Genomic DNA, 15,000 nt, shown 5'->3' with positions numbered 1-15,000 from the left:
ATTTTTTTGTTGTTGCATGTGTTTGCCCCCATGTGTTTGTGTGTGCGTGTCAGTGTTTGTTTGTGATTGTGCGTTCTTGTGCAGGTTTGTATGCATGCATCTTTGTATGCATATGTATGTGACGTGATATGTAATGTGGCGGTGTGTGTCTGTATAAAAGAGTTGCGTTGCCGACCAGCGCTTCCTTCGTCTCTACACAGAGTGGTGTCTGATGATCAGTGTGAAACTGTGTGAAATCTGTTCAGATGGTCCTCAGTGTGGTTTTAAATAGCTTACCTCCAATGATAGGGACGGTGAGGGGGTTCGGTCGGAGTGGAAGCCAATTTTCTACAACAGTTCCTGCATAGTTTACTGATAGCATGTTCAGAGAAGAGAAACACCTCTGTCATTTGCTTGATCTTTCATAATATTACAAATCCCTTGCAATGACCAGATTGTGGGCCGTGGGTCATGTCAGGGCTTTGCTGAGGTTGTGAAAGTAATTGGTGTTCTGCGATGAGAGGATTTCAGCAAGACACACAATGGCTTCTTTTGACGACTAGTGGTTGAGAGGCTTGTGAGCGACTGAAGGGCTTAGAGGTTGTGTGGTCTGACACTATCGTGTGACACCATCTGTCGCACAGCATGTAGGCTTTCTATAGATAGTTATAGTACTAGGCTTAATGGTAATGTGAAAAATACAAATCTGTGTTTGTTTATATTTTGAGTGTGAATGCTAATTTATATTCCAACATATCAGTGTTCCACTTCAAAAGATCTCCATGAAAGCTGCTGAAGACATCCATCTAGCTTTCTGGTCAACAACAGCCATCCGTCATCTATTTTCCAATGACTCAAATCCATCCAATCCTACCACAGCTAAATGTCACTACTTTAGGAACAACTCCAAAGTTCTGACAAAGTTTTGTTTTGCATCTAAGACCAGTGCTTACGGCCCAGTATACCCAGTTGCTCCCTAGCTGATAGTGAGAAAGAACGAAACACCGTCTGTACTACTTTGTCTCTCAGGGGTTAAGGGTCAGGGGCACCTGTGGTTCTTCAACAAATGGGTGGCAACGCCCTCTGCTACATCAGCAGGTTCACGTTGGCCTGACCACCATCCAAACCCCCGTCAAACCCCCTCCCAACTGCAGTCTTTACCAGAACAAAGTGCTTCTGATAGGTAATTGGACACGTCCACTGCCTGCTGTTTGGGAAGTGCAGTAACTTTACAACACCGGGGATGGAACATTCATAGGCTCAACCTGGGCTCAGACGGGGCTCAGACTGGACTGCTATAGAGGCGGCAGGGGCCAGGCGGCCCCCGCCAAATGGTTTGAGTCCAGCTCCTTGATGAACGTTAGGGTATCCGAAAATAAATATGAAGCACATAAAATGTGCTTCATATGCTTCTGTATGCAAGCCCATATACTGTATCAATGCCACGTTGATTTTTTTATGTTGTGTGTATTCATTGGTGACTTGTGGTGTATTATGTCCAAGAATTCTGCAGAGCTCAAATATAAAAAAAAAAAAACATTTTTAAATTATTAGAATGGTTATTGGCTCTTTCTAAGCAGATAGCTTGCAAAGGGGCCATTTATGCTGTCAGCTCTCCAACAGCATGGAATAATGGCTCTTACCCTGACACGACTTGCCGTCCGGCCCCAATCTACTTCCCTGGGGACACTTGCAGTAGAAGCTGCCAATGGTGTTGCAGCAGTAGCCCTCACAGCTGCCGTCATTTCCCTCGCATTCATTCACATCTGAAAGAAAAGTAAGGAAGGTTTAGTCAATGGGTTGAGTGTGGTAGGTTTTGCCAGAACTAACCAGTTGAATGTATAATAATGGAGCATAAAACATTAATTCATAGTTTTGTATGGTTTGTTGGCAATGCAAACATTTTAAAACGTGTTTTTTTTTAATTTGTGAGTTTCTGTTCTGGTTTATATCTCGGGGTGGAGAGTCTGGTGAGAGGCTGAAGGGCTGAGGTTGTGTGGTCTGAATGCTATCGAGTGACCCCATCTGTCTCTTAGCTTGTAGGCTGTCTACAGTTAGCATCGAGTTCCTGACTTGTGTTGGTGAGTTATAGAGGGCCATAGCAATCCAATGTAAGTTGAAGGACACACCTTTGAAATGCCTACACTTTGAACAACAACTGTCAGCTCTTTGTATGGCCTCTTTGTTACGAAGGGAAAACTGTTATTTTAGACCTGGACTTCCTGGTCCTCAGGAGGTTCATGTTCATGGCAGCTTGTGCATTGGCAGCAGGTTTACACCCTGTCTCAATGTGTGTGTATGGTCGATTAAGTAATACCACATATGTTACAGTAATTGTGTTGAGTTCTAATGTTGGAACTCATTGCATGTTTCCATAAGTGACAGTGCACTGCATTTGGTCTTCAAAGAGGGCCTTCTGGCCAAAGCCGGATTAGTCGTGGACCACTAAATAATCTAAATTGAATAGACAGCGTAACAGTGTAAAGGCAGGGGAATATGAAGGGAAGGAAAAATCATTTACAAATTTCTCCTCATCTGTTTAAAGAGTCAATATGAACCCCTGTGTACATCAGTAATTTGTTTACCTTTGAGCAGGAAATTGCTCAAACAGAACTGAACAAAAACAATTTGCTATAGTGAGGGCATCACGTGAGCAAAATACTTACAAAATACCACCAAGGAACAGCCTGGAAAGAGCATGAGCCCGTGTGGGACACATCTGACCTCTGCTGCACAGAATTAACTGCATGAACTCTGACCTCTGCTGCTGTTTCTATGCAGAATCACAGGTGTTCACACACTGGCCACTAATAAACTGCTGAATACAATCAGGACAAAACAAAGGACTGAAGACAAGAATGCAAGTGCTCTTTTGTGTCAGAGAGTCGACTGAGTGCAAATAATTGCAGTGTCAAAGTGTTTGCTTGGTACCTTGTTGACTGAGCTTGCAATGTCTGATGGATGTTGAGCATGGATATACATTGGGAACACAGTGGCTATATCACTTTCACAAATAGTCACAATTGGGATAGAAAAGCATGCATGTAAAACTGGCAAAGAAGCCTGCCTGATACTATTCTGGAGTCCTCAGAGGGTGCTGGTGGCATTGGTTGGGACAGTTCAGTAGACAAATGTACTGCATTGTGCAATATGTCATATGCAATGTACTTTTTTGTGAAAACATAGGAAAAGAAGACGCCTGCTTGAATCTTTATAAAATCAATCAGTGGAATCCTGCAGAACCTCAGAAACCAAGGATGGGTCGCCATGTTTAAAAAACTGGCCAGAACCATTCTTGATTCCCAAGGGTAAACAATTTCATCTGAGGGGGGGGATATAATGTAACAGCCCTAGCAGTATCATATATCATCTCAATGTGTTCTTAAACTACCCTTGGATTGAACCATTTGCAACGGTTGAACCCCAAAAGTCCCTACTACATTTCTCAGAGTTGTATTGCTTCATCTGAGTTTGTTAACCTTTCATTGGGGAACTCGTTAATCCTGATGCTGCATACTACAGACCAATGACCTCTCTTAACATCAGCTCAGGGTCACATGTCATCACCAGCAGCAACAAGAGGCTGAGCTGGGGAGGAAGACTGTGTTTGGAGACCGCTTCATGCTGTCCCTTGACTTCCTGTTCAGCAAACAGGAAGTCATCACTTGGACCGTCTGACCATTATTGATTTGAGAATTGATTATCAACATCTGATAATCAATTATCAGTGTTTTTTTTATTTGGGATTTTGCGTCTTTGTCTTGTCTTGAAACCTATCTTCAGTTACATGTCAAGCTGGCATGATGTTCTGCCCTGAGCTCCAGACAAAACCATTACGCTGCTGACAAACAATATACTTCCCCAAAGTTGCAGAACAGCAGATATAGTAGTCAGACAGATAGACATCTCTAAGGGAAGCAGTTTTCCTCGTTCGAGTGGATTGATCGGGTAGAACAAGATGTTAGCAACTTCATTAAACATTCAGCAACCCAACCACTGGAGCTGGAGCGGTTTCTTAAACAAAGAGAGGTTATTAATAGTGAGTTGTGGTGAATTAGGCGAATATGAAACTGTAGGTGAACATTGAACTTGGGAGAGAGCCACTGTGGTTATTCTTATCAACACGTAGTACTGCCGAGCCTTGGCATTCACACCATAGCTTGTCAGCATCATGGCCGGTAAGAAGAACCAAACAAAACAAACAAACATCCTGAACTGCCAGATAAAAGATTCATAAAATGAATGAAATATATGTTAGCGGAGTGGTAAAGTAAAGAAAGTAAAGTCCCAAATAACATTTAATTTGCTGTTACATTGTCACTACAAAAATATTTTTAGCCTACGGCATTCTCCGAAAATTATGAGAACCCGGAAATATTTCTGAAAAATCAAGGAAATCAAAGAATTATACAAATGGTTTATATTTACTATACATTGAAATGTAAAAATAATCCAATAATCAGGCTACATTTACTATGGCGATAGGTCTAATTTTAAGATTTGAAGCCAAAAGACGGTAGAAAACCTGACGGATTTACTGCTGGAACTACTTCCACTATCCACCCAGGCAGGCCTGTCACCGTTTGAACGCCTTTGTTTATTGGACAGAAAAGCACGTTTGCAACATGGCTGACCTGAAAGCCGCCAACTCTACCAACGTTACGGTCGCGCAGCACTGCAACACCTGGAGCCTCTTCCTCATCACGCATCAGGAGTGGTCCCTCGGTGGCTCGCTCCATATGTCCTCTCTCTATAGCTTCATGTGAGGATCATCCATCTTCATCTCAGCACTCTGACAGCCCGGGTGACACACACCAACGCTCAGCTCACCTGAACGGGAGATTGATCTCTCCACATGTGAATGGAGTCCACTTTTACTTTTGTCATCTCACCACCAACCCTTTTTTTGTGTATTTTGTTTTTAATTGTTTTCCTACGTTTTTCTTGTCCTTCTCGCCATATTTCCATGGCTGTTTTCCATTCTGTCGATCGATCGATCTATCTATTCAATTATTTTGTACTCAATGGATTTCTATCCGTCTTTCGCTCTCTCTATCCATCCATCCATCCATCCATCCATCCATCCATCCATCCATCCATCCATCCATCCATCCATCCATCCATCCATCTCTTCATCTTTTCCTCTATCAATGTGTTTCCTACGCTTTTCCACCATGCATGCGCACACATCCCATGTTCCCTTTCTTCCATTCATAACCCCACAGCCCGCTGAAGGTCTTCCCCGGCGACGCAGCACAGCCCCTGGCTGCACGCCCCCACGGGTCCACACTCTGTGTTTCCAATGCACGCATTCCTTTTGCAACACACGATAAATCCATCGGCAATGGGGAAAAAAACATGTTTCTCCTGTTAATGGCTGAATGTTGGCTCTAACGTCCTTCTAGCAGGTACTGCGTTTAGCAGTCAGCTGCTGGAACACTCTGGTGTGCGGCACAAGGCTAACATGGAAGGCCTGACCCCCTGCTGACCTCATTAAGAGTTATTGACATTGATGGTCCTTGGTACAATGCATTACCACAAACAATCACAAGCATGCACAAATATATGCATAGATACACACAAACATACACACACAAATACATGCACCTGCACACACAAACAAACACACACACACACACACACACACACACACACACACACACACACACACACACACACACACACACACACACACACACACAAAAACATGTACTTGCACACACATGCACACACACTTACACACACACAAGCATCGACACACACAAACATTGACACACACAAACACACACCCACACACTTTTACATTCCTCCAAGGACAATCTGTATTTGTCCTTCACAAGCCCAGAATGTTGAATAATGAACCAGCTCTGGTTTCATGGTATTCGTTGTGGTTGGTAGCAGTGCATTTGGTGTTCTGTCGATTGACAGTTCAATGGGCATGTTTATCAGAAGGTCAGGTAATAGCTGAAAGAGCCCTGACATCAATAGCATGTCATCAAGTAGGCCTCTTGGATAGCAAGTGAAGCTGATGCTAGATTCTAGATATTTATACTGCGCACGGGCTTCACTTCGAGCATAATTGAGGAAGGAGCAATATGTTTTCTCTGCATCATCTGAGCCTCTGCTCCTATATTCTCGTTGGAGCAACTTGACACAGACACAAGCAAACGCAGAAAAACGATAAGGTCTACACCTGCAGTCAAAATAATGTGATCTAAGTTGTTGTTGTTGAAGCTGAACCTTCAAAGCTATAATTGCGCAATGCATTAGATGTACAATGAATATCTTAGCATTACGATGGAGATAAAATGGTTGCATCATTTATTGAGAGGGAAAAGATACTTCCTACAAGGACCACAAACTTTCAAACAATGGTACAATGTGCACTACACAATCCTGACAGAAGACAAGCTTGAGTTTGGCAGAGCGCTTGTATATATGACCAGCACACACACAACGCTGCCAATGAGAACCATCTGCCAAGATCACGGTAGACCTTTAAGCACTTCACATCTCTATTCAATCTCTACATTGTGTTTCCTTGTTCTGTTCCTTGTTCAGAGGAGCCTGTGTACTTTCTTCTTGTATAAATGTTATAGGTTAACATGAACATTTATTATTCTGAATGTCTCTTGACTCTTGGCAAGATATTCAGTAAACAAATGTAATATTTTGGAGCATGCAAACTTTTATAATTACCCTAAGTCTAATTACCATAAGGGAGTACCACAACTAAAATGCACTTCATAGTTTCCCTTTTGCCATCCTTTACAACTTCTATTGACATGATTATAAATTAACTGTCAGTCCTTGCTTCCGTTTGTGAGGTGTTAAAGATCATGACACATTTGCTCTCACACAACTTGATTAATGGACCTTTAAGTGGGCACTTTGCATCCTGTTTGGAAACACACAGTATCCACTGAACCAGAGGAAAGGGTCGAAAGGTCATTGGCTAGCAGAGGACCTTTTTGAAAACCTTTCACAGAGAGGGAAGCGTCAGTTTGCTGGGAGATGAAGAGAAGACAAAAGTCATTGTTTTAAGTAACGTTTAGGGTTATATGTGATGGACAGCGAGAGTGAAGGCAAAATGGGCATCATCAATCACTGCTTGCCGATATTTACCAACAAAGCCTTGAAAGAAAAGCGATGGTCATTAAGTGTGATTTCCAAAAGTTGCAGCTTTGCTGAAACTTGCAACAGATCCTCATGTGCCCACTTTCATCATGGAAAACATCAAGTCCCTCACAACCCTGACGGAGAATACATGGGCAAAGAAAATGGATTCCATACATTCTCACATACCTCTCATTCTCCCATCTTCACCCTCTCCCTTCCCCTCTGGTACATGTGGTAGACATTGTGCGTCTAATGGACCTAAATGTGCCTACATCGCTACATCGCTCAAAATACGCAACTCACATGTTTCACATTTGTTCCACTGACAAATAATTGATGTCCCGGTATAATAAAGATCTTTGGAGGAAATGTCTTTAAATCATCTCTACAGGGGTAGCGTTTCTTGCAGCACACTTATTTTTATGATTGTCTTGAGCTGAATGGAAACAATAAGGAGAGGCATTCTGCTCAGCATATTTGTTCTGCCGAACAAAGGCTTCACAAAAACAGCGATCCGCAAGGTAAGTTGTTGACACAATGAAAGAGAGTCTAAATAAGTAAAGAAGCATGACTATAAAAGCACTGGACTTGTAAAATCAAGTCCAACAGGTTAAGTCTTTATCTTGCACATTTGGAGGGTTAGTTAAATCAAATGGGTTAGGGTTAGGGTTATCATGTTCAATAAGATAAATCTTGAATCGGTCGAAATCCTACATTGTTCACCGGTTCAAAGTCCCTCTGAGCTACTTTCAATGAATGCCGAGAAGACCTGGAAAGTCGATTACAGAACTGTCCAGCTCTTCTGGAGTCCAAATCACTGCGTAAAGGAAGCAGGGACTCTGTGCAATAAAACTATTCATCGCAAACCGGTTGATAGACAGAACCATTGCATTCAGCATTCAAGATGGCCCATATGGTTTGTATGAGTCGTATTTAATATATGACTATGCTGAGAGGCAATATTAAATTGCCGCTGCTCTCTACTGCTTCACTTGGGGTCTCTGGGTGCATGTGTTGGAATAATCTCCTGAAAAGCATAAACCTGCAGTAGTTGCTTGGATGTGTGTGTGTGTGTGTGTGTGTGTGTGTGTGTGTGTGTGTGTGTGTGTGTGTGTGTGTGTGTGTGTGTGTGTGTGTGTGTGTGTGTGTGTGTGTGTGTGTGTGTGTGTGTGTGTGTGAGTGTGTGTGTGTGCGCGCGCGCGCGTGCACGCGCGTGTGTGTGTGTGCATGTGTGTGTGTGTGTGTGCATGAGGTCCCATGTGTGTGTGTGTGTTCGTGAGCATCCGTGTGTGTGTGTGTGTGTGTGTGTGTGTGTGAGTTCTCTGCTGGCGTATGGCAGCTATTAGACCCTAATGAGCCTCTTCCTCTGATAGTAATGCAGAGCTCTCTGGTTGCTCTGGTGTCTGCCCTTCAGTCCAGCCACTGTGATGTTTGAGTCAGGGCAGCTGACATATGACTCCTTACGGTCTACACTGTAGCCAGCCACCCTCCACCATCCCTTAGGGAAATCAAAGCCATAAAGGAAAGAACATCTTAACAAATTGTCGACTTTACACTACCTCAAGCATGATTTAGTGATGGTGAGTTGGGCTTCTACAGCAGAAATGCGACACTTGTTTTGGCAGCACTGAATTGTTGGGGGTCAACTGCTTTTTGCTTATTGGAATTCGTAATACTTATTGTACCTAATAGATCGACAAAAGGGTCAAATGTATGGTCATCATTGTAGGTCCACCATTATTTTTGGTGGACACACATTGAGGTTCACATTCTGTGAATGACAGTAATGCTCTTGAATTGGAACATCTGTTAATGACATTCCGGGTGGACATCGCCTTCAGTATGTTATTGTAGTTATGGAGAACAAGGTTAGAACAGTTAGCCAAGGGCGTTTCAAAAAAAGGAGAGACTGCTATTTACATTTGAGACAAAAATGCTCTTAATCTGCAAGACTTATCCCAACAGAAAAATAACAGCTTTCCCTCTTCTTCTCACCAGAATTCCTTGGCACTGTTGGTGGCCATTTCAATTTATTTTTATTTTTCTGTTTCAGCTGGAAGGGCTGCTATTTCACAGCTAATCTCTCTGTTAAACCTGGAAGCCATCGATGGTGGTCAGTGCTGCCAGCGACCGCCGCAGCTTTTCTGGCATTCTTTGTGATCACCTTGAATTACACATTCAGAAATATATTTTTGAAAGACCACTTCAAGAGCAAAGCTCACGTTGCGTCTTAAAAGATGTCCATGTTAAGAAGAGGTTAATCGGTCTTTCTTGCTTCCGAACGACGGGTGTATGAACCTCTTTGGCCTCTAAACTTCAACGGGAACAAGAGGCACTGGGAGCCAACATAAAGAGTCACCTGTCAGAGGTAATGCAAAGGGTCTGTGGCTCGTTCTTAATGAAAACAAACGACATCACACACTGATATTCACACATCTGAAACGCCATAGCCAGCACAGCTTATTTTAAGAAACCCTTGTAAATGCTCCAAAACTAACTATAACCTCCTCTGAGAAAACCATATGGCTCGCATTCCATCCTGATTGATAACAGTATTGGGTGTTAGGGGACATTTGACTTGTTTCCAGTCCATTAATATGTTTACTTGGTATTCATGTTAGCCTTATTATCCAGGAGGTGACAGGATTAAGCAGAAATAGATTATTTCCTGGGGAAATGTCCTTCTCTTGCCATCGCTCTTTAAGATTTCGCAATCTCATAATTTCTGAGCATTGCAATACTGTCTGAATACCCCAAGTATACGGTTATTAGTAGTATGCTTTCCAGTTGACAGTAGTTTTGAATCAGAAGTCAAACAATATGACACGCGATTGATTGCAAAACACACATTTCGGAGTTTGAAAAAACTTTCCAGACCTCCCAAATGTTTGAGATCACAGTGACTGAGTACTACTTGATTTGTGTTTGTTTAATTTTTGCAAATGTTATTGCAATGTTCTGATTTTGTATAACTATTGAGGTACACAAAAACAATCCGTATGTATTCCTATTTTAACCCTGATCTGGACATTTTTCTGATAAGGTTTAGGAGACTCACAAGATTGATCTGTTTAGACCCTCAATCAAATTATTTTGTTATGACTCTTAACCAGCAGCAACCCCAATAAAAGTATTCCCATCAGGGAATCCCGTCAGGACACATGATTTAACTGCCAAAAAAAGGAGGAAGCAACGAAAGAGATGGGATCCAGTACAATCCAATAATACTATACGATAACACACGCCAGGGGTAATCCGAGTTGAAGATTGTTCCGGATATGGTGTGCTTGTTTTCCAGAGGATTCCAGTTGGCTGATAAATGAAACCAGTCACACAGTGATTGGATTTAGAAAGTGGCTAATTTGTCTATCATTACTATTGTGTGACCAGTCATCAATTCTGCGTTGCAGAGAAACAACGCTGCTGAACAAACACATATTTGAACAATTTTGCAGAGAAAGCTCATCAACAAAACAAACCCGTGTACATTTATACAAATACTTTCCTTTTTGTGTGTGTGCGCGTGTGTGCCAAACACAATCTGAAAAAAGATATTTAAATTTGAGAACAAAAAGAGAAACAGACATGTGTGAACTGGGTATGGATTTAAAAATATACAACACACACACAGACACACACACAGACACACACACACACACACACACACACACACACACACACACACACACACACACACACACACACACACACACACACACACACACACACACACACACACACGCACACACACACACACACACACACACAATCACTTTCACATTGCTAAGTGGCAAAAAGTGCAATCATAATTCCTAAACTATTGTTGTTTTATGAAAGGTGTGACTACCTGAGATAGAGCTAGTGCTCTCTCTTAATACCCGGAAAGTGGATCCAGGGCTACAAACACTGTCTGTGATGTTCTTCACTGTACCCTGAACGACCAAACCCTTGCTCGCCAGGGCCAGATGCTGATCATCAGAATGATGCAGTGTGTTATTTACCTATCGAAGGCCAATGCAGTGAAGGCATTACAGCGATAGCTCATCAGGGGCTCCATTAGATTAAAACATTTGCATTCACAAGAAAGAGGCAGTACATAAAAAGACAACAACGGAAAAAGGACTCAAGTGTCTGAGAGGTACCACATGTTTCAGCACAGGCCCGGCCAGCCCACAGCTAGTGATCATCAAAACGCAACACCACGGCCCAAGCCTATTGTGTAACATTACCACAGAGGAGACAGCCCGTCCTGTCTTCTGATACCAAAGATTAGAAGCAGTTCGGGACAGTTGGATCCCTGTGAAGGCACACTCAAGCTCAGCGATCCAAATCGAGCAGCTGGAAATAGGTGAACCAAGAATGTGCAAGGAAATGAGAGAGTGCATGCATTCTCTTTTCAAAGGTTTCCCAGAGCTGTCACAATTTCTGTTCCTAACCCAGAGGAAGACAAAAGGCCCTTTTCTATCCATGCATTGATTGTTTGTTAATATCTTGTTTAACACCAGAGTCTACAGAGTCTTTGAAGTGCTCTGCTTCAGAATACGATCCGGTGTTGGCCGAAGTGCCTTGAGGGCCCATCGCAACTGATTCATCATAGCCATGCAGGTGTATGTTATTTGGAGTTATCTGCGGCATGAGACAAGGTTCTGACATGGTCTGATTCATCCGCTCTATCTCTCCCTCTCTCTCTCTCTCTCCGCTGGAGAGCTCCAGAATAGAGGCATCATCTGAAACCCTGCCAGGCTGACAGGCCATATAGAGACAGAAACCTCAAAGAAACAGCAGCCATCCATCCAGACTGACAGACGGACAAACTGACATACAGGCAGGGAGGAAGAATGAAACTGTGGAACAGACAGGCAGTACATTTGCGCGCAGCCTTAACATAACCAAAACATGTATTTTTACACACAGCTGGATCACGAACATGTGCGACTCGTCTCGTAAATCTACTGAATTCCACGGAGGATAGCGTTACTCTCTTTTATTCAATAATTTGTATCTGCTTTCTTTTCCTCGCACCCTGTGAACCCGAAAGGGCAAGGATATGAAGCTGCAACAAGAGATCTGCAACGGTGGAATGTGTAATGAAGCTGAAGATATATATGAATCAATGTGAAAGATTTATTTTTATGAAAGCATCCTGTTTTCCCATGTGACACAGCATCTGTAACCCATTGAAAACCTGACATGTTATAGTCCCCTTTTAAAATAATGAACAAAAACACACACACACACCCACTCACACATGCGGACACACATACACACAAACCCATACACGCACACAAACAAACACATACGCAAAAACATACATTCCTCTGTTAAAACAATGCATGGCTCGATTACCTCACCATCTCATATAAATTTTAAGTTTGATATTTATATCCACCCCAGGAAATAATATATTTATGAATTTACATCACAAGCCACATTTAAAATGATCCAGAAGGGTTCTTAAAATGTTTTACTTTGAGTATAGTTGAGCCACAGCAATGTATAAATAACCCTAAGAAGGCTATAAGAAAATTCCTTTTTGGCTATCATACATTTTGGTCATATAATGACTCAGAAGCCATAAAGTCAGAGGAGTCTGACTGACGTTGTGGGAGAAGGAAAAACGTCTATAGGGGAAATATGTAAGGAGGAGAGAGAGAGAGAGAGAGAGAGAAAGAGAGAGAGAGAGAGAGAGAGAGAGAGAGAGAGAGAGAGAGAGAGAGAGAGAGAGAGAGAGAGAGAGACATACTTCAGTCTTGTTAAATAAGTCTAATCATTGTTGTCAATACCGAAGAGTCCTCGGGTCGAAAGCAGTTGTGTGGGAGTGGTGGCGCAGTCTCAGACAAACAACAACATATCCTTGTGACATTTCTCACAGAGAAGTGGCATGTAAAGGACCCCAAGCAACTGCCCTCCCTGCCTACTGGCACTCCCAACAGGCTAGGCTGGGGTTAGCCTCTGTGTGTTTGTTTGTTTCTGTGTCTATGTATGTGTTTGTTTGTTTTTGTGTGCGTGTGCGTGTGCGTGTGCGTGTGCGTGTGGCGTGTGCGTGTGCGTGTGCTGTGTGTGTGTGTGTGTGTGTGTGCGTGCGTGTGTGTGTGTGTGTGCAAGCCTCTTCCAAACCAACTAACAAACAACTACATTGTCTTTTCTGAAAGCACAGAAGATGCTGGAGGTGCTCGGAGAGAAGACAGATACAGATATTTGAGCTGTGCGTAGATTAGTAGAAACACTCTGGAGGATTAAAAGTGGATGGTAGCTCTCACAGCCACATCGGGCTAGAACCTAGTGCAGTCTCTCGTAAACATACAGTCGTCATTGAGTGGAGGTGGAGTAAGTGACAACAGCCCATGCTCCTGTCTTCAAAGGAAGTTGTCTCACTGGAGAGAGAGAGAGAGAGAGAGAGAGAGAGAGAGAGAGAGAGACGAGAGAGAGAGATGAGAGAGAGAGAGAGAGGGAGAGAGAGAGAGAGAGAGAGAGAGAGAGAGAGAGAGAGAGAGAGAGAGAGAGAGAGAGAGAGAGAGAGAGAGAGAGAGAGGCAGAGAGACAGAGGGAGAGAGAGAGAGAGAGAGAGAGAGAGAGAGAGAGAGAGAGATGAGAGAGAGAGAGAGAGAGAGAGAGAGAGAGAGAGAGAGAGAGAGAGAGAGAGAGAGAGAGAGGCAGAGAGACAGAGGGACAGAGAGACAAAGACAGAGAGATAGAGAGAGAAAGGTACAGACGCTTCTGGCACAGACCAGTATCTAGCAGGATCCCATTAAGAGCAACAGAAGGCCACTCACAGCTCCAGGACTCTTGTAATTGAAAACACAAGGTCACACTTCGGCCTATTCAAACTTCACCAATGTAGCTTTGTGAAACTGTGAATCTCAATATTCTCCTCAACTTGTCGTGACACGACTTTGTGGTTTAAACAAGAACTCCCGCCATGAAACGAATGAGAGTATGCACGCACATTTTCTAAATGAGTTCCAATATACATATTATAAGGTATGCATGTGATACCTACATACACGAAGCAGCGCTGTTACCTACCATATTGGCAGCGTGTCCCTTGGAAGCCACCTGGACACTGACATATCTGGTCTCCAAGCTCGGCACATCTCCCACCATTGAAGCAGGTGTCAGGGGCACATATCCCTGCAGAGAGTAACATATGTTTGTAAATAGCAGAATGCAATGCATTTATGCATGTATGTATGAATTCAAATGCATGTATGTATGTATGTATGTATGTATGTATGTATGTATGTATGCATGTATGTATGTATGTATGTATGTATGTATGCATGTATGCATGTATGCGTGTGTGTGTGTGTGTGTGTGTGTGTGTGTGTGTGTGTGTGTGTGTGTGTGTGTGTGTGTGTGTGTGTGTATGTGTGTGTGTGTGTGTATGTATGTATGTATGTATGTATGTATGTATGTATGTATGTATGTATGTATGTATGTACAGTATGGATACATGCATGTATGTATGTATATGTACATATGTGTGTGTTACCTACCTACGTACACACACATGCAGTACATATGTACATTCATGTACGTATGAATGTCACAGATGGATGAATGGATGGATGGATAGATTGATGGACGGAATAACCGATTGCAGTGTAATGCAATATACGTAAATACAAAACAAAGATAGGACTCACTATGCAAACAGCCTTCTCTCCGTCCTTGTGCCTCAGCCTGGGCAGCACTTGTACACGGTGCGCCTCTCCATGGTGTACGACTGTCTGTAGACGGTGTAGTATGTAGTCCTGCAGAACACACATCCCCACCTCTATCTGTCTGCATTGTGTCTTCCATAGCATCGAGTACGTATCTGAACAAATAGCCATCCAAATCATTCTATGTGTTAAATGATCATGCATGGTGTGAAGATGGTGCTGGGTTCGATGCCCAACG

General features: G+C 42.8%; 1 protein-coding gene across 1 annotated transcript in view; it reads right to left on the bottom strand.

The window, feature by feature from the left end:
• LOC132475108 (multiple epidermal growth factor-like domains protein 6) overlaps positions 1–15,000 on the bottom strand; it is a 47,307-nt gene that overhangs the window by 30,657 nt on the left and 1,650 nt on the right. The window contains 4 exon segments of the mRNA XM_060076083.1: positions 1,623–1,745; positions 14,125–14,229; positions 14,745–14,778; positions 14,780–14,852. Coding sequence (XP_059932066.1) covers positions 1,623–1,745; positions 14,125–14,229; positions 14,745–14,778; positions 14,780–14,852 — 335 coding nt within the window.

The sequence above is a fragment of the Gadus macrocephalus genome, chromosome 16 (genome assembly GCF_031168955.1).
Source record: "Gadus macrocephalus chromosome 16, ASM3116895v1".
Taxonomy (NCBI): Eukaryota; Metazoa; Chordata; class Actinopteri; order Gadiformes; family Gadidae; genus Gadus; species Gadus macrocephalus.
This window is presented reverse-complemented; position numbering and strand designations above follow the sequence as displayed.